Source organism: Dipteris shenzhenensis, chromosome 20 (assembly GCF_047967505.1).
Source record: "Dipteris shenzhenensis isolate YYH24624 ecotype China chromosome 20, Dip_SZ_1.0, whole genome shotgun sequence".
Lineage (NCBI taxonomy): Eukaryota > Viridiplantae > Streptophyta > Polypodiopsida > Gleicheniales > Dipteridaceae > Dipteris > Dipteris shenzhenensis.
The window spans coordinates 14,709,998-14,728,491 of NC_141615.1; the positions used below are offsets into that span (position 1 = coordinate 14,709,998).

Sequence of the window (18,494 nt, forward strand, 5' to 3'; positions counted from 1 at the left end):
GACATAGAGGGGTTTTTTGTGTCCCTACAATAGTCTTTTTGGGTTTAGAGATAGGTAAGACAGAGAGGGGTTTTTTGGAGCTGTTGGCTGCTTTCAACATGTAAAACTGTAAACCTATCTCGTCTCCCATGGACCTGACACTAAGCTGTCAGAGACTGATCCCAGGTGGATGCAGCATTGTATCGGAAGCTCGTTGGCTTCTTACTCAATACCAGGGTGGACCTAATCTTTCTAGTGCCACTGTTAAGCTTCTTCATGCAGACACCTCTGAAGACACACTGGGATGCAAATATGTGGATCCATCTTGTATCTACAGGCTACAAAGGATCGGGGACTGTTTTATGCTGCAGGGACGGGAGTGAAGCCCAAATCTAGCTTCAAGGTTGGAGTGATTCAGATTGCAGAGGAGATCCGAACACCAGGAGGTTGACAACTGGTTATTGTTTTACCCTTGGTTTAGCAGCCATTACGTAGCAGCCATTGAGGCCGACTATTGGGCTGTGTGTGCAGTAATGTGAGAGGTGGTTTGGCTTCACAGGCTACTTGGAGAAGTTGGGTTCCAATAGAGAGATCCAACCATCATCAAGTACGACAACACAACGTACCTGTTTATTGAAACAACCCCCATGCCGGGGTTCTAGGATCTCCTCTTATCTCCGTGCATACCTGCAAGCATAGTCCAACATCAGTATACAAACTGTACAAACATAGGGACACATGGTGTCAGCTAGTGTGCCACCACCCAATTGTAGATCTCTCAGGATAACCCCCAAGCTAGAGGTCAGGCAACCTTCGACCATAGTCCATCCTGGTAAGGCCACATGTCCTATACCATGCAGTCCCATCTGCTCACAGATGGCGTTAGGGAGACACAAGGCTTGGTATTCTCGAGAGGCGCCACAATGAGTACCAAGGGTACCACGTGTCCTGATTGTCCCATGGTCAGGACACATGACCATAGGCTAACTTGATTTCCATAACACTAGCCACGTTATGTCCATGTGTGCACAACCCCCCCCCCCCCCCCCCCTCCTCCCCCCTTTTTCCCCCCTTGTTCAAAGGAATGAGACCTAAATTTTGGGAATTGGCATCGAAGAGAATCAACACTTTCCCAAGTGCTATTCTCATCTGAACGACCTTTCCACCCAACTTTTACAATCTTGTTCCTAAGCGGTCATTCCCTATAATCCAAAAGTCATTCTGGTTCATTACTTAGTTATGTGGGTTATCATGATATGTTAGTCATCTTGTTCATAATTTGTCTTGCATATGTTGTTTGCTTTTGTCACATATGTTTATGTGTTATATGGGTTGGCATGTGTTGATTTTAGTCTATATGTTTGTTTTCTTTGTTGTGTATGTGTCTATGAATTGGAGCGGTAAGCCATACATGCCAAACAGATTCTCAACAAACAAATGAGCAAGCTGGGTGGCTGGAATAGTCTCTCTTGTAGGTATGAATCTAGCCAATTTGGTGAGTTTGTCAACGATTGCCCAAATTGCATCATGCCCACGATAGATTCATGCTAAGCCTACCACAAAATCCATGGAAAATTTGTTCTTAGGTGTTTCCAAAGCATACACCAATCCGCCTCTTCTCAACTGCTCAGCTTTGTTGGCTCGGCATCATTGACAGTTTGGAACATATAGTTCGACATCAACCTTAAGGTTAGGCCAAAAGAAAGTTCTTTTGATTAGATCCATGTTCTTTGTACCCAAGGATGCCAGGTTTTGAGATTGTCATGACATTCAAACAAGATACGAAGCCTTGCATTTGTCACTCAGTCCTTTTGGAAAAGTAGACCATTCCAAATGGAGTACTCTCGTAGTTTATTATCAAGAGGGACATTCCCAGCTTGTTTTTAATCCCATATACTTTGGAAGAATTCATCTTTAGGGTAAGGGCCTGTGAGAGAGTCATATAGGTATGCATGGATCTGCATGAAGAAAAGTTGATTCGCAATACTAATTTTACTCAAGGCATCAGCTACCTTATTGATAGAACCCTTTCAATAATGGATCTCGAAGTCAAATTCTTGCATACTTTGACCAAGGGGCTGTTGTACCTTTAATGGCAGAGGAGTTGTAGGAATACTTAGAGAAGAGTTATCCACCTAGACCACAAAAGTAGAGCCATACACATAATGTCTCCACATTTTCAACGCGTGAAGACCAGAGGAGTTGCAGAAATACTTTAGAGAAGAGTTATCCATGTAGACCACAAAAGTAGAGCCATACAAATAATGTCTCCACATTTTCAATGCGTGAATAGCAACATATAGATCATTTTCGTGCGTCGGCCACTTCTATTGTGGCTCGGCTAGCTTTTTACTCGCAAAAGCTACGGGTCTATCAGCGTGGAACAAAGTTGCTCATGGTTTACTTGGAAAGACTATCTATAATATAGGAGTTGTAGTGCCAGCATCTCTTTGTTGCTTAAAACATGTGTCAAGCTCCTTTGTCCACACAACGGGTCTATAGTTATTGTATTTACCCTTTTTCTCCCTTTAGACAAGTCTGACAGGGTAATGCTATCGTAGCATAATTCCAGATGGAGTCTAGAAGAAATTCACAAATCCCAGAAAGGATTTGACCTCGGTAATCATTTGCAAAATGGGCCACTTAGTAATCATTCACAAAATGGGCCACTAACATACCTTCGTGGCTTTCTCATAGTCAATACAGCCACCATTTATCGAAATGACATGTCCAAGGTATGCGAGTTCCTATTTCGAGAACTCACATTTACTTCCTTAGAGCTTTTTTTTTCTAAGTATGGATGTAGATGGTGTTGAGTAAAGAAGAAAGACTCGGGTATGTGTCTATGCGTAGACTGCAAGGGTCTTGATTGCTTGACGATTAAGAAACAAATACTATTTAACTGATTGACTTGAGAAAGAGCTATCACCAGGTACAGATTTTGAGATAGATGTCGTTAACACTGCATTTTGCAGGCAATTTGGTCATTATGAGTTCTTGACGTTACCATTTGCACTCATTAATACACCAGCAACCTTTCGGCAGATGATGAACGATATATTTCGTCCTTATCTGAAAAAGTTTATAGTGGTCTTTTTTTATGACATCTTGATTTATAGCAAGACTCTTTGAGCATGGTGGCACTGGTGCACCATAAGGTGACTTGCTAGGTCCAGTCGGAGGTATTCTTGAAGTTGCACAATTTCATCATCCTGAGTTGAACTTGTCCTGTACGGTTGCTTGAACATAGGCGCGTGCAACCAGGCACAAGGGTGATCCGATGGTCAAGATTCCTCATAGGAGGTAGACCCATGGGAAGTTCCTTTGGAAACACGTGGGTGAATCCTCACCCCAAAAGCTCCGACTAATCACATTGGCTACTGAAACGAACCTAATTTCTATCTCTCTCCTTGGCTTCACCAATCACGGGCGATGGCATCACGTATGTCCACCCAGCCAAAAACTTCGTGGATCGCATGTTTTATCTTATACGTAATTTTTGTCTCTCATGCGTATCCACAAAACCCACAACTCCCTAGATGGTTCCCTCTGCCACATGTCATCATTTTAGCCCTTTTTTCTTGGTACACCATTTACTCCTCTCTTGGGGCACAATTAAACCATTTGCCCCTTGGCATTATTACACATTTAGGTGCACCTAGGCCTTAGCACTCAGAACCACCTAGTCAATGCCATTACACCCTCACCTAGGAGCTTGGCAGTTACTTCTCTTGACCATTTTATTTACGCACATTAAATATTACAGAAGTCGGTCATCTAAGAGAAAATGCCCACCGATCTTTGCGAGGTCATGCTATCTCGGCTAGAGCATAACATTCCTTCCCTCTTCAAGCATCAGCGTCCTCGATGATGAAATCTGGGAACACTCTCCGTAACTGGTATACGGATTCCCAGGTAGCTTCCGATAGAGGTAGACCATGCCATGCAACCAACACCGTGGGGATCTTTCGATTGCGCACTTGCATTGTTCCTCGGTTCAGGATTCTTGTGGTTTGCGTCTTGCATTATCCTCTATCTCCTGAAACAAAACAACACCTTCGATTAGTGAGTCACCAGTATGCAAAAATTTCTTTAAACGAGAAACATGAAACACTGGGTGCACCTTACACCCCGGTGGTAATTCTAATTTATAGGCTACCTTGCCTATTCTTTTTAGAATTAACCACGGCCCACAGTATCGAGGTGATAACTTAGCACACTCTCCTGAAGTCAATGACTTCGAGTGCGAAGGAACTCTGAGAAAAACTTTTTCTCCTTCCTTAAATACTATTATAGACCTGTTTTCATCCGCATACACCTTGGCTCTATCCATAGCCTGGCGGATATTAGCTCTCGCAAGTGCTAGCATCTCCCGCATCTGAACTACAAAGTTCGCGGCACTAGGCACTCTCTGAGGTACTATAGTTGGATTTGCTGGTCTATAACCATAGTTCAGCTCAAACGGACTGAACCCTGTAGAGGAATGTTTTCTATCATTGTAGGCAAACTCCAACAATGGCAACCACTTGTCCCATGTATGTTGCCTCAATGACACATATGCTCTCAGCATATCCTCTAAAGTCTGGTTGACTCTCTCCGTCTGACCATCCGTCTCAGGATGATCCCCACTACTCATTTCCAACTCAGTCCTTAGTGTCTCAAAAACCGCGGTCCAAAAATGACCGGTAAATCTGACATCTCTGTCTGACACTATGGATCTAGGCAATCCATGCAGACGAAATATATGTCTAATAAACAAATCCGCCACTTGCGGGGCACTAACAGACTCTCTAGTCGGAATGAAGTGAGCCATCTTGGTTAGGCGATCAACCACCACAAGGATAGAATCATATCCTCCTTGTGTCGCAGGCAGCCCTACAATGAAGTCCATGGAAATACTCTCCCGCTTACTTAGTGGTACTTCCAGGGGCTGTAAAGGTCCGGGTGGCTTCACCCGCTCGGCCTTGCTTACCTGACACGAGAAACACCATGTCACATATTCATGAATATGCTTTTTCATCTTTGGCCAAAAGAAATCTCGCTTCACGAGATCATATGTCTTCTCGACTCCTGGATGTCCCGCACACGGGCTATCATGGCACTGTCGAATGACTCTCTGCCTGAGATCATTCTGACTAGGTACTACTACCTTGCCATTTCTTTTCAGTATACCATCCCTTATGGTATATCTTGCATAAGTTTGGCCTTTTCTGGATGCCAGGTCATCCTTTTCATTTTCCCCGGGTCTTAACTCATGAGCTTTAGGCCATAAGCTCTGGACAAACTCGTCCATCTTTTGAGTTTCTCTGATCTCGGTCATTAGAGCACTCTCTAATACCGTGAAACTCAGGTTGTGCATAATGCGAGACAACGCATCAGCAACCTTATTATCTTTTCCTCTTCGGTACCGAATCGTTAAATTAAACTCTTGCATGAGCTCTGCCCACCTAGCTTGGCGGCCCCTCAAGTCATGCTGTTTAGAAAAATATTTCAGAGTATCATGATCCACATCCACATAAAACTCTGAACCATACAAATAATGCCTCCATGTTTTCAAAGCATGGATAATAGCATACAACTCCAATTCATGAGTTGGCCAATTCCTTTGAGAGGGAGAAAGCTTCTTGCTTTCAAAGGCTATTGGCCTTCCCTCTTGAAGGAGAACTGCTCCTACCGCAATGCCATTTGCATCGGTTTCTAGGAACAACGGTTTCTGGGGATCAACTATTTTTAACACCGGTCCTGTGACCATAGCTTGTTTTATGGTGTTAAAACTTTTTTGTTGATTCTGTCCCCAAATAAAAGGTACTTTATCTGAGGTTAGATCAGTCAATGGCGATACTATTTCGGAATATCCTTTGATATGCTTTCTATAAAACTAGACAAACCCTAAGAATGATCGCAAAACGCGGTCAGACTCTGAGGGATTGGCCAAGTTAGTATCTCTGCCATAGGCTCTGATACCAATTGAAACGAACCTAATTTCTATCTCTCTCCTTGGCTTCACCAATCACGGGCGATGGCATCGCGTATGTCCACCCAGCCAAAAACTTCGTGGATCGCTCATTTCATAAGTAAGTCTTGTTTCTCATGCCTATCCACAAAACCCACAACTCCCTAGATGGTTCCCTCTGCCACATGTCATCATTTTAGCCCTTTTTTCTTGGTACACCATTTACCCCTCTCTTGGGACACAATTAAACCATTTGCCCCTTGGCATTATTACACATTTAGGTGCACCTAGGCCTTAGCACTCAGAACCACCTAGTCAATGCCATTACACCCTCACCTAGGACCTTGGCAGTTACTTCTCTTGACCATTTTATTTACGCACATTAAATATTACAGAAGTCGGTTATCTAAGAGAAAATGCCCACCGATCTTTCCGAGGTCATGCTATCTCGGCTAGAGCATAACAGCTACCTTAGTGGCTAAGGCATAAGATTCAGTGGACTGGTTTACATCATATATATACGGAGCAGTGGTTATTCCATCCGCACAGTGCTCACCCGGCATCGACTCATTTAACCTAGGCAGCCAAATCCATGGCTAAAGTATTATTATGAGCAAAACAACTGGCTGTACTCTTACCCTGTTTGCTGTTTTTCAGGACAGAACTTATTAACATCATCACACATGAGACATGTTTCGTAGCTGTGTTAATTTATTTGGGTTTCTCTATGCATGAGAAAGCATCATTGTCTCTAGATTGCAGCAATTGATAAGTTTCCAAAGCAGAACACAACTCTTGATCATTGGACTCATGTAAATTTAAATCAAGTTAAGAGACCATCTTGACCATAGGTTCACAAACATCCCTTGAAGAGCAACTTTTCATTAACTTGAAATTGTACTACATGATTCATGTAGTAAATATTTACAGAAGGATTCTTAGCAAAGAACCACTCCATCCTAATCAAATGGTCTATCTATCTAATCTCATAACATGGAATGACAAATCTTCCGAGTAATCGTGAATCTCCACCTGAAGATCTGGGACCATTCCTTCCCAAGATTATGTGACTCCATGCGCAAGATTAACGATGGGTCGGTGACCATTGGGAACTGTGGGTGTATTGAGCTTTTGTACAAGAGAAGGGTCAATAAACTTGTGAGTACTACCATTGTCAAATAACACGTGAACTAGATGTTGTTGCGCTCGGCCTGTCCAAGTCCATCCTTCCTCCTATCTAGTCTCCGTGAGGATACAGTTCCACCTGCTTATACCTTGGCTTCCATTTGGACAGACATTGTACTTACCTTGATGGTCCTTTGGTCGAGGATGCGGAGGACATCTAGATATGCATTGGCTAGGAGTAGGAGGGGCACTCGTTTCTTCTCTGAGCCTAGCACTGGCATGGTGTGGCACATTCAGCCATACACTTGGTTTCTTTCAGGATTTGCATACGGCTAGATAGTTGAGTGGTATCTTATCAATTCTTTTTCATGTTCAGTATGATACCTTGAGTGCCTTGCTCTTGGTTGCTTCTCTCATGCTTAATGGAAGTCTACTTCATGAAAAAAAATAAATTTCCATAAATCAACAATTCCTAGCTGTCTCAGGAAGGAGCTGGGTGGTAGCTGGCTGTGTAGTTGCAAAACAAGCTGGGGCAACATTGAACTCGATCAAAATGGGTGATGCTGCGTACAGCTTCTTCCCACCATCAAAGGTGGATTCCAACCAGAGAACTTGCAGAATCCCAACCTGAGTCGAAGCCTACACAGAAGTAAATAGAACAAGAGAGTTGCATCCCTTAAAATGAACCATGTAAGATTATAATGAGGGAAACACACTATATATATATTCTGAAAATTCTAAACTTATAATTTTCTATAAATATGGTGACATGGCGCAACAAATTTCACAATCTAGAAACCTAATTGTGAATGACGGAACCGTATGGCAGATTTCAATTGTAAGAATGTGTACAAAACTCAGTACTGAGTCCATACTATGCAGCTATGTAGGACGGAGTTATGGATTTTAATTATTTACTCCACCGTCATGAGGGATGACTACAAGGGTTCCTTTTTGTTTAAAATACAGGAAGAGTTTATAGCTAAAATACCAATTGGACATTCATGACTTTCAAATACTCAGTAATGTTTTCAGTTCAACAGAAGGCTTTGACAATTATGACTCAAGAGTCAAGCCAAAGACAGACCTGAAACAAGATGAGAGGGAATTCAATCCAGTGCTTCCTAATGCAAAGTACTTTATGGTCAAGGTGGCATTCAAGTCCATGACAAGGCAGATGATTTGGAAAATGAAGGTACTTCTGATGACCTTGAGTGAAAATGTGCTGATGCAAGGACAGTAATAGAGAAAAAAGGTATTGAAGGGGAAAGGCCCTGTAATGTCTAGTTGAGGTAGTTAGGGGTGTATAATGGATATGGTGAAAATTCAATCTTTGCTCGATCAATTCTTTGAACAGCCATCCAGCCTTTTGTAATCCAAGGACATATAAAATTTTAACAGAATGCTGCTAGAAGACCTAGAGTAATATGTTGAGTGATGGAGCAGCTATAATCACATTCCAACTGTCCTCCAAAGGATTTTATTCGTGGTCATATAGAAACTGTTTGTAACAAGGGGTACAAGGGGGTTAAAGTTCTTGGGCAATAGAATCATATACCAATATTACTGTTTTCTATTGCTTCTGAAGCATAACCTTTCTGCTTCAAAAGTTTTCTTGGACAAGATAGCATGTGTCTGAGTTCTCTCTCTTCTTGTTATATGGGCTATATGACTTAATAGGACCATCTTTTGTTCCTAGTCATGGAAAGAGCTTTGTGGTTGATGAGAAATACATGGGTATTCCGAGTGAAGGACAATTACAATGCGTTTTACAATTCTCTTACCACTTGGAATCTTGTTTTGTATTTATTCAAAAGTATTGTATCCTTTTTTCTGCTGACCAGGTTGAACTTCTAAAGAATCTTACGGGATCCCTCAAGCAAGCAGCATTAGAAGCAGAGAGAATTATTTCTGAAAACAGGTTAGGAACTCTATAGCCTTGGCTGGACGAATTTTAGAAAGTACTCAATACTGCTCAATCTTTTTCTAAATATTTATTTGAGTTAAAAGCTCAATTTATTGCATGGTATGACAGTCCCGTTTAACCTGAAGGGAAAATTGATATTCGTTGACAAGTTTTCTGGTTTGGATGGCAATAGAATCAGTTTACACATTGAAAATTTTAAAACTGTGGCACATATTTAAAGAGAATTTGTGAAGTATGTGTTTGTGTGTGGGCATTGTTTGTGTGTGTGCATACACACACATGTGTATGTGTGTGTGTGTACCTAAATGTACATTCTTCTTAATGAGAGGTTCTTTTTACCAAAAAAAGTGTATACCTAAATGCAAATGATGTACATGCACGTGCATACACAAAAATACAAATAGAAGAATAAATATAATTATAGATAAAGAAGAAGAAAATGCGTGTGTGTGCGTGCACGTGAAAATGTAAATGTTAATATGCCCCTGCATGTGTGTGTGTGTGTTGGAGCTATGGCTATGGCGTCTTCGTGCTCTTGCTTCCTAGTCTAGGGTTTCCAGCCCCGTTTCAGCCTCCGTTCAGCCCCCCTCGTGATCCGTACAGCCTCTGTGCAGCTTCTGTACACCACCATACAGACCTGTGCAGCTCTGTTTCAGGACTTTGTTCAGCCCCGTTCAGTCCTCCTCTACTCCGTACAGCCCCTGTACAGCCTCCGCACACCCCCGTCCAGACCCGTACAGCTCCCCTACAGGCCCTGTACGGTCCTGTACAGCCTCCGTGTCAGTTTCAGCGCTCAAGCCCCTTTCTGTGTTTCTGACCGCCGTACATCGGTATGGGTTACCGTACACAGCGTTCACTTACCATACGGGCTTTTTGCCTTGCCGTTTGCGGCTTCTTTCCTCTGTTTTTTCTGCAGGTTGTCTGTACAGAATCATCTGTACAGGCCATACCTTTCTTGGGCCCTGCCTGTACAAATCCGTACTGTTGTACGGACTTTTCCAGTTCGTTTTTTGTGACTTCCAGTTCGGCTTTCTTGACCAAAACCTGTTCCAAGAGCATTCGCAGCCTTCTTCGCCTGGCGGTTCCTTGTTTCAAGAGCTTCAGCCTTGGATTGATCAACATGGCTGCACATGCCTTTGAGAAAACTTTCCAGAAGGATAGACTGGGACAGCACAAAAAAAGAAGCAGTCTGACGGTCAGGATGACCCTGTTCATGACTCTTTTGAAGCCAAGTTGGTTTACGATGTTATGCATGAAGGCTTTGAAGATGCGTAAAGCATGGAAAGAGTCAACCCCTACTGTGGGTCTTATGGTTGAGGTGGATGACATTAGGCATTATGCCAAGCATGCTGTCATTATTTTCTTTCCAGGCCGCATGCCTGTTGTTGTAGATGTTGGAAAGTGGTTGACAGGGACTCTTGGAGGTTCTTTTTGTAGGAACAAGAATGGAGAAGAGTTGTGAACACCAAAAAACAAGAAGTGAACACAAGTGAACTCCAACTGAAATGTTCAAATGAAACAATACAAGTACTTGGTATATATAGTACCCAAGTTTTAGTCAACCATATAGTTGACTTATGGCCTACAACACCATATCATTGTAAATATCTCTACAAACCCCCCCTCAATGATATGGCAAGTCTCAGTAGTACCTGAAGTACCTAAAGTACTATGGTTGCACAAATTCGTCTACATGTGGATATAGCAACCTATGGGAGTACAAAAGAAAACAATGTCATTTACAACCCCCCTTGACATTGTTTGTATGTCTCGTATCCCCAAGCCATATTGATGTTGTGTGAAAAGAGGTGTTGATAGGCTTTTAGTGAAGATATCGGCCACATTGTTCTTCTAAGTGTACCATGTACATAACGAAGTACCCTCTTCGTTGCATTCCAATGCGTGATTGTCGGACAATGCATGAACTGAGATAGAAGCCCTGTGGCATAGGCAATGTTTGGCCACGTAGAGCATAAGTAAATCAAACTACCAACCAGCTGCATGTAAAAAGTACCATAAAACTTTTCAGCCTCATCATGCTTACTCAGCTGAGTCCTTTTTCCAATGGAGTGACCACAGGCTTACTATTCTCCATCTTGAATTTCTGCGACAATCCTTTGGCATATTTGGTCTATGACATAGAAATCCCCCCTTGGGTTTGCCAAAATTCAATGCCAAGACATTAGTGTAAGAGGCCCATATATGTCATGTCAAATGTCTGACAAAACGGACTGCACTGCTGCAATTTGCTGAGAATTATTGCGAGTTAATATAAAAAACCAGCAAGACCAGATCTGATTTTTGTTGCAGAATTGATGTATCTTATGATACCATGCACGAGGCGCTTGCTTCAGCCCATACAAGGCTTTCCTGAGCTTACATAGCTTGTGCTCTTGTTCCTGAACAACAAAACCTGAGGCTGATGCACATAGACCTCCTCCTTGAGATCCCCATTGAGGAAGGCGGTCTTGACATCCATCTGGTACACAGACCAACCATAAAACGCAGCAAAGATATGACAGAGCGAATGGTAGTCATCTTGGCCACCGGAGCAAAAGTCTCCTCATAATCTGTTTCTTGTCTTCTATATCCTTATCAATAGCTGTGAGCTCATCCTGAAATTGCATAGCAGCCAGTGGTCTTTCAATTGTCCATTTGCTGTCTTTTTCCTTTGCAGGTACACTTTCCTTTATTCTCAATGATAATTTTGGTACCATAACTAAAGCAGATAAGTTGGATGGACCCAACTATGCATTGTGGTCATTTCCACTCAAGAATATCTTGGTTGGAAAGGGCTTATGGGACATTGTGAAGGGTGATGAGGCTAGACCTGTTGGATCTAGCACGAGTGCATCATCCACTTCTGGCATTACCACTCAACCTTCTACTACGGCTCCCACGGAGGATCAGAAGAGGTTTGATCGCAACGATTCCCAAGTGTTGTCTGTGAAGACACACATTAAGTCCACTATCAAGTCTTGCAAGACTTCAAAGGCAGCTTGGGATAGAGTGAAAAGTATGTGGAATGTGCAGAATGAAGCATTGCTTTGACTTGTCCATGCAGGAAGGTCAGACTATTTCAGCTCATATTGCAAAGATTACTGACACATTGCTGGCATTCACTTACAGTGGCTGCTTTGAAATAGCAATAAATCTGCCCCAAAAATTCTGCTCAAATTAATCACTATATTTCTACCCCAAAAAAGTTATCATCAACCACAGCCAAACACTGGCTCAAATGCAATGTGCTTCTACCTCAAAAGATCAGCCTATATCTCAGCCAAACAATGGCTCACATTGTAATAGCAAACACTTGCTCAATAAGCATCCAAAAGTGCATCAACTTACAGCCAGCACTTGTCTTCAAATATGCACAACACTGGACCCACTGATACCTGTGCAATGCAATCTGTAAGACACATGCGCAAGAGGCGAGGTGGAGAGGCGAAGTGTACGGAAATCATTAAAAATCAGCAAAACGTAAATGATATTGCTGGTATCTTCTGATCTGTTGCTCATAATGAAATTCTGATAGCACGAACAGGTCTTGCATGGGGGTAAAACTCTAGTACGACTGGTCAAAACTCTTTCAGGTTGCTCGATGCATTTGCGAGAGATAGGGCAGCGGATGAGAGAGATTGACCTAGCCATCCCTGAGTCCTGGTGGGAGGGGCTTCACCTATGGAGGGACATCAAATGGTTGGGGCAGTTTTCTCGGAGTGGTGTCCCCTTGAGGATGATGATGCAGCGAGGCAGTATGCACCCCGGCTTCTTCCGTATAGGACCTGGATGCCTACTTCAGCCACTCACTGAGAGAGAGACCCTGAGATGCATGGGAGTCTTGATGGGATTCATTGGCAGATGATCAGAGTGGTGGGACGTTTGGGGAAGGACTGGCAGATTGACCCTCCCAGTATCTGAGAGCAGGATGCCCCGAGATGACGCCTCTGGCTGTGGGAGGGTAGACCCTTGAGGGAGGTCCAGTGGGATCCGGGATGTTGGGGTAAAGGCACATTGCCACCCCTTTATTAAAGATATGACCCCTATGACTGTCTTAAGACAGTCATAGGGGGTAAAACCTAATCCTAATAAAAACTAATGAGTTTGTGGTGTGACTCATCACTTCACACCCAAACACTTGAGTCTTCTCTCTCTCTCACTCTCTCCCTCTTGCTCTTCTTCCCCCTTCAGGCCCTTCAACTGGTATCAGAGCCACCTTTCCCCTCTACCCTTGCCTAGCCACCTTACCCCTCGACCTCTACCTAGCCAGCAAACAGCAGCGCCGTACGGACGTACGTCGTCCGTACATCCGTACGGACGGGCATCGAGCAGCGACGGCATTGCATCGCGGGCGCGGGCATCGAGCGCGGGCACGGATCAGGGCGCGGGCATCGAGCAGGGCACGGGAGTTGGCATCGGGCGCGGGCGCGGGCATAGAGCTGGGCGCGGGCTGTATAGCAGCTGCTAGCTACAGCAGGGCGGCGCCGCGTCACGCCAGCAGTTGCTAGCTGCTAAGCTCTCGGGCGTCGCACAGGCTACAGGTACACGACCGTACGGCAGTCCGTACGACGGGCGTCCGTACAGTACGGACGAAGTCGCCGCACCTGCAGGGAGCTGCTTCAGGGGAAGAGCCTCCGAAATTTGTTTTTTCTTCTTTCCCTCTTCTGGGATTCCGTACACTGCGAAGGTACATCAAGTACAGCAGGCAGTTTTTTTTTGTGGGAAGAAAAGGAGAAAGAGCTCTCTGCTCTTGATTCAGGACCATCTTTCAGTTCACAGCACTGTGTTTTCTTGAAAGTACAGCAAGTACCTTCATTTACCTCGTGCTTGAGGAGAAGAGAACCACAGTGTGTGGTTGATTGCACAGTTATCTGTTTTTCGTGAAGGAAATGCCTTGATTTTGCAGAGGATTTTTATGCTTTTACTGGGCTTGAATCTCAGTTTCCGGGTGAGCAGATCATAGGGCTTTTGCCTGGCAGTTGATGCTTTGTATGCCTTGAGGTAGTGTGGTGCCTGAGAGCACACATTTGCCTCGATTTCCGCAGTGTCGAGGTGACATTTTCTTACAGGTCACATTTCTTGTGCAACACTCAGAGAACCTCAGTTGAGCCACGCTTGGCCAGGGCGCATCGAGTTTACTCGGTCCCTAACTGTCCATCGTTGACAGTGCTCAAAAGGTTCCTCATTGAGTGTTTGTACGTTGGGATCTGTGTATGTCATTTCTACACAGGGCAGTATATGCATTACACTGTTGGATGATTTTGTCAGAGAGATTTTCATATTGCATGCTACCTCAGTGTTGAGGTGTTCTTCACTTGGTTCAGGTGTCAGATCAAGGGGCTTTTGCCCAGATTTTGTTTGATAGCACTTGGGTTACCGACAGAGATCTTCAGATGCATTTTATCCCCTTGGTATAAGGGTGATTGCTTGGGATTTATCCCATTTTCTGTTGCAAGTTTTGTGATAGGCTGAAGTGTCATTTTTTTTTGGGGTGTTTACCAAGTGGTTTATGCATATTAACTCAGTGCAATACCTCATCTGAGGTGGGAGAAGTGATCAGTACAGTCAGTACAGCAGTGTTTACAGCAGTGTTTGTGCTTTGTCAGCTGATTATGCACTGTTAAGCACTTGTTGAGCAGCTGCAGCAGTCTGAAATTACTGTTTTTATGCCTCTTTGAGCACGGTACAGTGTGTCAGAAGGTACAGTATTTGCAGGGACATTTACTGTTTTGCTGCAGATTTTCCTGACAGTAAAAAACAGCACTATTGTGAGTGCTCCTGGCTCTTGATAGAGCAGGTTTTTTCTGAGAAATCAGAATTTTTATTCAGTCTTTTTTACTTCCAGGGAGTCAGATACTTTCCTTATCTGATATGGCATCAGGGGGAAGTGACTCTTCAATTCTGAACATAAAGAAACTGGAAGGAGCACACAATTATGCATTATGGGCAGAACAGTGCTTGAATGTACTTCTGTTAAAGAAGATTTCTAAGCCCATAAGGCTGAAGGGTGTCAAGCCATCTGACATGGCAACTGATGACTGGGAAGAGCTTGATTTGTCCGCAAGGGCAGCTATCATGCTCACTATTTCAGACACTCTTGTGTTCAATGTTCAGGCTGAAAAGACCTCTTATGGTCTATGGCACAGACTAGAAGAATTGTATGCTCAAAAGAGTTCAGCCAGTAAGGTTTATTGGTTGAAGAAGTTGGTTGATCTTCGCATGAAGGAAGGTACACTTATGACCTCACACTTGAGTGAGTTCAATGCTATCTTTACACAGCTTATTGCACAGGGACTGAACCTTGATGAGGAGTTCAAGGCGACTTTCTTGTTGTGTACCCTCCCTGAGAGTTGGGACACTTTCAAGACCACCCTGTCTAATTCGAATGTCACTCTGATGTATGCTGATGTAGAGAGCTCTCTCCTTATGGAGGAGATGAGCAGGAAGAATAATGCGAGCAGCAAGTCTTCAAATGCCTTGCAAGTACAGGATAGAGGCAGGACTCAGCAGAAGGGGAGATCTGCTAGTAAGTCCAAATCCCGCAGTCAGTCCCGTGGCAAAAAGGACATTGAATGCTTTTATTGTGGCAAGAAGGGACATGTGAAGTCTAAGTGCTTCAAGTTCATACGGGATCAGAAAGCCAAGAAGGCTGAAACAAAGGATGCAAGCAGTGGAAGCAAAGGCAAGGCCAAGGCAGATGACTTGGATGCAGTGAATGTTGCAGCAGAGGATAGTGATAGTGACATACATGATGTTTTATGCTCTTCTGCTGTAATTGCACATACTTTGGTTATTGATGGCCATGACATGCACACCTGGCTCTTGGATTCAGGTGCTTCTTTTCATGTTACTCCTCATAGGGAGTGGTTTACTTCCTATACAGGTACTCATGGAGTTGTTCATCTTGGGAACAACTATGCATGTGAGATTGCAGGGATTGGCAGTATACAGATAGTATTTCCTGATGGACGCATATTCATGCTTGATGGTGTCCGCCATGTGCCGCAAATCAAGAAAAATCTGATTAGCACTGGCTTGTTGGATGACAGTGGTTACCACACCACATTTGGGGATTCCAAATGGGTGATTACTGATGGCCAGGTTGTAGTGGCTGAGGGTTTTAAGAGTGATACCTTGTACCCTCTTTATGTTTCCAGTATGGGTAATCATGTTGTTGCCATAACCGAGCTGCCAAAGGTTTCATTGTGGCATAGCCGGTTGGGACACATGTCTGTTAAAGGAATGCAAGAACTGTCACGTTTGGGTTATCTGCCGTCTCTTTCTTTTTCAGATTTGCCTACTTGTGATCATTGCATATTTGGCAAGCATTCTGTGACTCCTCATAAGAGGAGAACTCCCCAGAATAGAGCACCGCTTGATCTAGTGCACACTGATTTGTGTGAGATGCCACAGTTATCACTAGGGGGTGCAAAATATTTTATTACTTTCATTGATGATGCCACACGCAAAGTGTGGGTCTATTTCTTGAAGCATAAGGGCGATGCCTTAGATGCTTTCAAGAAGTTTGTCGCTCAGGTTGAGAATCGGACAGGTCGCAGGCTGAAATGCCTCAGATCCGATAATGGGGGTGAGTATGTGTCACATGCTTTTGTGCAGTTTTGCGAAGCTAAGGGCATCAAACAGGAACTCACTGCCCCTCATAATGCATCTCAAAATGGTGCAAGTGAGCAGATGAATCGAACTATTCAGGAGAAGGTTTGATGTATGTTGTCTTATGCTGCATTACCCCATGGCTTTTGGGCAGAGGCCGTGCAAACAGCAGTTCACATTATTAATAGGTCGCCAAACAAGGCTTTGGAGTTGAAAGTGCCAGAGGAGGTGTGGTCTGGCAAGCCACCTTCATATAAGCACTTACGTGTATTTGGCTGCGAGTGCTTTGCTCATGTACGCAAAGAACTGCGCACCAAACTGGAGCCAAAGTCTATCAGATGCATCTTTATGGGTTATGGTGACGAAGGTGAAATGGGGTACAGGTTATGGGATCCCGTTAAACGGAAGATTATACGCAGCAATGATGTCATCTTTAAAGAGGATAGTGTACACAAGGAACCCGTGCAACCTGTGGAATACAGGAGGGTTATTTATGATGATGTTGGACAGCAAAGAATGCCCATTTATATGCAGCAGCAGGCTGCTGCAGATCACCCTGTTCAAGAGGGTATACAGGCTGAAAATCAGCCAGATAATTTTGCCAATGATGCACCACTGGATATGCCAGCAGATGGGGCTGTAGAACAGCCAGATATGGTGGTACAGCCACTCGTCATGCATGACGAACAGGCTGGACAGCAGCCTAATCCGGAACAATTTGTTAGGAGGAGCACCCGTGTACAACGGCCTCCTGCCAGGTTTGTTCCAGGAGCCAATAATGTGGCTGACTTTATCATGCTGACAGATTGTGGTGAGCCTTCCAGCTTCAAGGAAGCTATGGGAAGAACAGAGAAAAAGAAGTGGGAGAAAGCCATGCAGTCAGAAATGGACTCCTTACTTCAAAATGATACATGGGACTTGGTGCAGCTACCTGCAGGCAGAAAGGTTTTGCCATGCAAGTGGGTTTACAAAGTCAAAGTGGATTCAAATGCTTTACCGAGGTATAAGGCCAGATTGGTTGCCAAGGGATTTAAGCAGGAGAAGGGCATTGACTTTGATGAGATCTTTTCCCCTGTAGTCAAGATGACTACTTTGAGAGCAGTGTTAGCTCTTGTTGCTCATGAGGACATGGATTTATGTCAGATGGATGTGAAGACAGCTTTTCTTCACGGAGATCTCCATGATGAGATCTATATGAGTCAGCCAGAGGGATATGCTGTTAAAGGGAAAGAGCAGCTTGTGTGTAAGCTCAAGAGGAGCTTGTATGGACTCAAGCAGGCGCCAAGAGAATGGTACAAAAAGTTTGATGCCTTCATGCAGTCCCAAGGGTATCATAGGTGTGAGACCGATCATTGCTTGTACACCAAACGGGCAAAGGATGGCAGTTTGATGCTACTCATTCTATGTGGATGACATGCTTATTGCCAGTAAATCTCAGCATGAGATTAGTGCTTTGAAGAAACAACTGCATAAGTCTTTTGACATGAAAGACTTGGGTGATGCAAATCATATTCTTGGCATGTGGATTACTCGTGACAGGTCCAAGGGACTTTTGTTTCTGTCACAGAAGGAGTACATTGACAAAGTACTGCAGCGGTTTAAAATGGAGGGGGGGAAGTCTATTAGTACCCCGATGCCTCCACATTTAAAACTCAGCAGTAAGGACAGCCCCAGATCAGATGATGATAAGGCTGAAATGGCCAAAGTTCCGTATGCATCTGCAGTTGGTTCTTTGATGTATGCCATGGTTGCCACTCGTCCGGATATTGCTTTTGCGGTGGGAGTCATCAGCAGGTATATGGCAAATCGAGGCAAGCGGCATTGGGAAGCAGTGAAAGGTGTCTTGAGGTATCTCAAGGGTACCAAAGACTTGTGCATATGCTATGGTAGGCAAGATGC

General features: G+C 43.9%; 1 protein-coding gene across 1 annotated transcript in view; it reads left to right on the forward strand.

The window, feature by feature from the left end:
* The window catches only part of LOC147889329 (centrosomal protein of 135 kDa-like protein), a 90,944-nt gene that overhangs the window by 33,829 nt on the left and 38,621 nt on the right, over window positions 1-18,494 (forward strand). Inside the window, exon 9 of the mRNA XM_087391636.1 lies at window positions 8,902-8,978. Within this exon, the coding sequence (XP_087247762.1) occupies window positions 8,902-8,978 (77 nt within the window). The remainder of the gene's footprint in view (window positions 1-8,901; window positions 8,979-18,494) is intronic.